At 35.9% G+C, this 5,792-nt stretch overlaps 1 protein-coding gene across 1 annotated transcript in view; it reads left to right on the plus strand.

The window, feature by feature from the left end:
* Positions 1 to 1,100: 1,100 nt before the first annotated feature.
* The window catches only part of LOC107104380 (major histocompatibility complex class I-related gene protein-like), a 20,188-nt gene continuing 15,496 nt past the window's right edge, over positions 1,101 to 5,792 (plus strand). The window contains exons 1-4 of the mRNA XM_015404372.1: positions 1,101 to 1,115; positions 1,898 to 1,993; positions 4,371 to 4,554; positions 4,699 to 4,968. Coding sequence (XP_015259858.1) covers positions 1,101 to 1,115; positions 1,898 to 1,993; positions 4,371 to 4,554; positions 4,699 to 4,968 — 565 coding nt within the window. The remainder of the gene's footprint in view (positions 1,116 to 1,897; positions 1,994 to 4,370; positions 4,555 to 4,698; positions 4,969 to 5,792) is intronic.

A 5,792-nucleotide genomic window follows, 5' to 3' on the forward strand; every position in this document is an offset into this window, starting at 1 on the left:
TTTGAGATATCAAAAAAGTACTCCAGAGTGTTGTTCAGCATGGGGGTGAGTAGAAAATGAAGGCTAATCATGTTTTGGGTGTACTATTGCTTTAAGGAGGCATTAAATATTATGCTAGCACCATGTATGACTGGCTGGCTTCCAACTCTTGATTTATGCGTATATAGGTTGTAGAAAGAGCCAAAATGCAAAACATGTACTTCATCACTTAATTCATTTTTGTTCTGTGTTTTTGTTATGAACAGTACTGTGAATTGTCTTGTTACTAAAATAAAAAAAAAGATACTTGCCTTGCCTTGCGATACTGGCCCGTCTACATTCTGACCCTCACCTATGCTGAAGAGATAAGGATCATGACCGAAAACCAAGATACCAAAATTAACTTCTTTTATCAGGTGCCAGAACTTATTCTTGACATTTGAGGAGCTCTGACTCACTCCTGCTGTCTGGTTTGCATCTTGAAGTAAACCTCTTGGTCCTCACTATAAAAACTGGATAATTAGGAAGCCTCCTCTGTAGACTCAAACCAGCAGGGAGCTGCTAGAAAGATCCAAAACTCACTTAGGGAAATGTTCCAGTTTGTCAGTTATTTTTTTTTAGCAGAAACAAGTGTTTTTTTTCTCTGTACTTTTAAATTAATACATATGTTATTTATTTTTGGTTGTTTTGGGTTTTTAGGATTTTTTTTTTCATGTAATGAATAAACCAGTTTGGCTTTGGAGAGGATAGATTAACTTGACCAGTCTTGATTTCTGCAATATGTATTTGCTGATCAAAGGCAAACTTTCAATGCCTGATCTGGTTTCTCACACTGCCTCTCTTTCAGCTGCACACCCCTTTCTCTAAGGAGTTACAAACACAGATTGTTATGAGCCTTACATGACACTTTTTATTCTCTTATTCCCTACTGAATTCTGCCAGCATAAATATATTTTCTGAATTTGGCATCTCTAACTAATAACTACTGAAATTTAAATGTAGCATTTATGTTTTACAATTTAGGGATATAGCTTATCTAAAAATAAAACTTGGCAAACTGATTCCCTGAAAATCTGTCTTTATACACAATATGAAAACGTTATTGATGCTTTTTTTCTGCCATGTATCCTCATCAGGTAGGTTAATGTCCCTTATTAAGAAAACAAGCATTTTTAGGCATCATTTTGTTTATTTTGTGAATCTGATGTGTAAATTAGTGTCAATGTGTTGCTATTTGCTGTTGTGTACCATCCTCAGTAAAACACTCATTTTCCTTTTATACCACTGCATATGCTGGAATCACAGACTTGCCAGACTATCTAATGACAACAGCAATTGATAAAATTCAAGTGGATTACTATCACAGTAAAAAGCAGCCTCAATTTGTGGAAAAATGTGACTGATACTCAGACCTAAATTCTGAAGAAAATATCAAATCATGGCAGACCAAAATGAAGGTGCTATACTGTATTTGACATATTTTAATATTTTATTTACACACGCCAACAACATTATCAAACTCATTAATCTCTGTTGTCTTTCTGAGTAGTTCATATTTTACAGTTAAGGAGTGGCTGTGAATGGTCTGAAACCACAGGAGATGTTGTAGCTTTTCACCATATTGGTTATAATGGAGAACACTATCAAACTGGATCTGAAACTCTTAGCAATTAATGTTCAAAATCCAATGTCAGAAGCTTTCTTGTCAGCATTGGATTCCAATCAGATTACTGTTTAAGACATAAAGAATTTTCTGACCAAGATTTGCCCTTAAAGGCTGAAGGAATTTTTGGCTCAAAGAGGTCTGCAGAGAGAAGGTACAAGAATCTGCTATTGTAACTTTATAAAGGCAAATACAGAGAATAAGGATTCAATGGGTGGTATCCTGTTATCCATCCATCCATTTTCTCACACTTAGTCCTTGTATGGGTTGTGGTGGGGCCAGTGCCTATCTCTGGCAGTCTACGGGCCTAAGGCGGGTTACACCCTGGACTGGTCGCCAGTTTGTCGCAGGGTATCCTATCGGTATTTTAAAATAAACGTACATCAATTTGATTTATGTGATTTTTTTTTAAAGGATTATTTTTTAGCGCACCATTTGGTGTAAACATGTCTTCTCTTTCTTTTTTTATTGTTCTAATGTATATAAAAAGTAACTCATATAAAATAAATGTCAGTGAAATGTTTTTAGCATCAATTCATTGTTTGTCGTAAGATATTATTGATATTTTTGGGCCCGTAAAGCCAACACAAAAAAAAAAAAAAAACAATACAGATTCTTTCTGTGCTCTCCCTTGCTTTATTCTTCTCTCTCATATGCAGGTCCTTCTAAAAATATTAGCATATTGTGATAAACTTTATTGTCTTCCATAATGTAATGATAAAACTTGAATATTCATATATTTTAGAAATCATTGCAGACTAAATGAAATATTTCAGGTCTTTTATTGTTTTAATACAGACGATTCCCACAATAAAAGTCCAAAATTCCCCAATATTGCTATCTCACAAAATTAGCATATTTCCTCCGACCAATAAAAAAAAAAGTGTTCCTAATACAAAAAAAGTCAACCTTCAAATGATTATATACAGTTATGCACTCAATACTTGGTCGGTCATTTTGCAGAAATGACTGCTTCAATGCTGTGATGGACTTGCGACCTGTCCAGGATGTACCCCGCCTCTCGCCCATTGATAGCTGGAGATAGGTACCAGCACCCCTCGCGACCCCACCTAGGATTTAGCGTGTTAGAAGATGGATGGATGGAGTGCTTCAATGTGACGTGGCATGGAGACAATCAGCCTGTGGCACTGCTGACGCTTTATGGAGGCCCTAGCGGCCTTTTGCTCATCCAGAGTGCTGGGTCTTGCGTCTCTCAACTTTCTCCTCACAATATCCCATAGATTCTCTATGGGGTTCAGATCAGGAGAGTTAGCACAGTGATACCATGGTCAGTAAACCATTTACCAGTGGTTTTGGCACTGTGAGCAGGTGCCAGGTCATGCTGAAAAAAGAAATGTTCATCTCCATAAATCTTTTCAGCGGATGGAAGCATAAAGTGCTCCAAAATCTCCTGCTAGCTGCATTGACCCTGCCCTTGATAAAACACAGTGGACCAACATCAGCAGCTGACATGGCATCCCAGACCATCACTGACTGTGGGCACTTGACACTGGACTTCTGGCATTTTGGCATTTCCTTCTCCCTAGTCTTCCTCCAGACTCTGGCACCTTGAACCCACACTGTTTACATTTGATTACTGCTGCATTTAGAAAAGGAAATGTCTTGAGAGCTGTTGAAAAGGACATTCTATTTTGTATACACTCTGTGTAAAAGGAACATCCAGATATATCAACAATTGTGTTTTTAGACTGTGGGGAGACCCACAGTCTCTGATTGAAGCGAACTGCTGTCACTTTCTTTAAAACCTTCTTTAAAAGTTAAAGGTAAAAGAAAAGCATATTTGAGAATGGGGGATCCTAAATGGAAATAGTAGGAAAGGGGATGAAACCTTGTATATGTTAGTATCTGGAGCATCTTTGCAGTTTATCCAGTCTTGCTATCTCTCCTTTAATTCACAGTTACAAGCAATCTTTGGCATTGTTTTCGGTCAGTGTTTAACAAAGGTCTAACAGCTTCTGTCCCACAGTTACAGACAGGTATCCACAGGAAAGGGATCAGCTACCTGGTGCTATGACAACCACAGCCTCTCAAGAGTAATAACTAACTTGTGTACCAGATAAAATATAGCACCTGACTAAAGAAAAAAATATTTTATGACTAAATAAACTATTTTCAATTTATATCAATGAAAATGTAAAAAAAAAAGAAACATCAATGCTTTTTTATATTTCTTATGTATCACAGCTGTTGTCTTAAAGACAAGCCTGTTTATCCTGCTGCTTTGATGGTATGAGGAAGTCATGATCAAATGAATGAACTTTAGACATTAAAAGGTAAAGTTCCACTGCCTGTTCAGCACCTTTAGTGTCTTTGCCTATTTTACCTCCATGCACCTAATATCATTGTTTACCCCAGTTTGTTATGTGGAAGTTTGATGCTGAAACAAGAGCTGCAGACAGATGTAAAGGTAGAGCATATTTACCTCTGCCAATATGAGTTCATTTTATCTACATTCAGATTGTACATATCAGCAGCAAAGCTTTAGGTTGTGACATGGAAAGACATGAAAGTAGGCCTAACCTTCATAATTATTGAATGCCATTGAAACTCAGAGGTAATTTCTTATCAGTTAAAACACAATGCAAAAATCAACTTTTAATATCTACTATTATTCTATTATTATTACTACTATTTCTCCCTATAAATTATTAAATAAAATAAGAAATGAAATTTGTATATCTTCCTGATTAGATGATCCAATTCGCAGAATATTCAGGAACTTTACACCTATGAATTAGAGCTTGCACTGAACACACCCACAGGAACAAATGCAGCAGCTCCACTTGTTCACAGACACATTCTAGTTTTGACAGCGAGAAGCTGTTATGATGAGAGAAACAAAATGAAGTTGTTGTTGTTGTTATATTTCTTCTGTCAGTTTTTATCAGCAGGTAAGACCAGACTTCGACTCTTATATTTATAGATAAATGTACAACTTTCACACCTCAGGGTTTTTTGATTAATTTATTTAGAAATTTGTATGTGAGTAATTGTGAATATTTTGAGTCATTTTCTGTCACTTAATTTCTCCACAGAAAAACACTCAATGAAGTTTTTCTTCACCAGCTCCACTGGTCTCACGTTCTTCTCAGAGTTTGAGATTCTTGTGACGGTCGATGATATTCCTGTTGCCTGCTGCGACGGCGCCAACAAGACTATGAAGCTGTACTATGACTGGGTAAAACAGTTCCTCAATGATGACCCGGCGCTGCATAGCTGGTACCAGGATCAGTGTTTTAATTTATTGTCTACAAACTTCAAAGACAGTCTTCCTATTTTAAAGCAGATTTTCAAACAACCAGAAGGTATGTGGTAAACAGCTGTCGCGGTTTCAATTATTTGGTGCATTTAACTGAATGATGACAGACCAGAGCTGGACTTCTGATTTCAGATTTTGATTTGGGAAATGGCTAAAGGGCTACTTCAACTATTTTCTTACTACCTGAGGTGTATTAAAATAATTTAGTTAACTACAATATTGAGATAAATTTGTCTCAGTATTTAAAATAACATGAAATGTGTTCACAAGTAAATGTATCAACGTCCTTAGGTCTGTTCGCTGACTCATACAGTACTGGGATTTTAAGTTATTGTAATTCTCTTTCTTTGCTTATTCATGTCTATCTTGTTCTCTCCTGTAGCGCCTTGTTTAATGTTAACTGAGTTTACCTGCCTTAGCACAGCAAATGCAAATTAGCTGTGGTGCTAATTATGGCATATTTACATTGAAGCTTGAAGCTAATATGTTATTTGCATTGTCCTAATTCAAGTAAATAAAAAATAATAATAAAATAATCTCAATTAAAAAAAAAAATGTGGCCAAAACTTTTGGAAAGGACTTTTTTAAACGGATTATCATATTAAAAACAATCTCAAACCTTTGGTTTTATGCCCCCTGTCTTTTGCTGAACTCAAAGAGTTTTGAGTGCTGGCAACATTAACATCCTGAATGGGGCCTAAAGACGAACGATGTAACCCTAACCGCGACATAGTAATATCTTAACTATGTTCAGTTATTTTTAGTATATTGTAATAAATTGTAATGTTAATAATATCTACTATCGTCAATGTTTTTGCTGGGATTTCTTTTTATATTTTATTCTTTACATGAAACAAAAGTTAACAAATA

Source organism: Cyprinodon variegatus, unplaced genomic scaffold (genome assembly GCF_000732505.1).
Source record: "Cyprinodon variegatus isolate N-32 unplaced genomic scaffold, C_variegatus-1.0 Scaffold1715, whole genome shotgun sequence".
In the NCBI taxonomy this organism is placed as follows: Eukaryota; Metazoa; Chordata; class Actinopteri; order Cyprinodontiformes; family Cyprinodontidae; genus Cyprinodon; species Cyprinodon variegatus.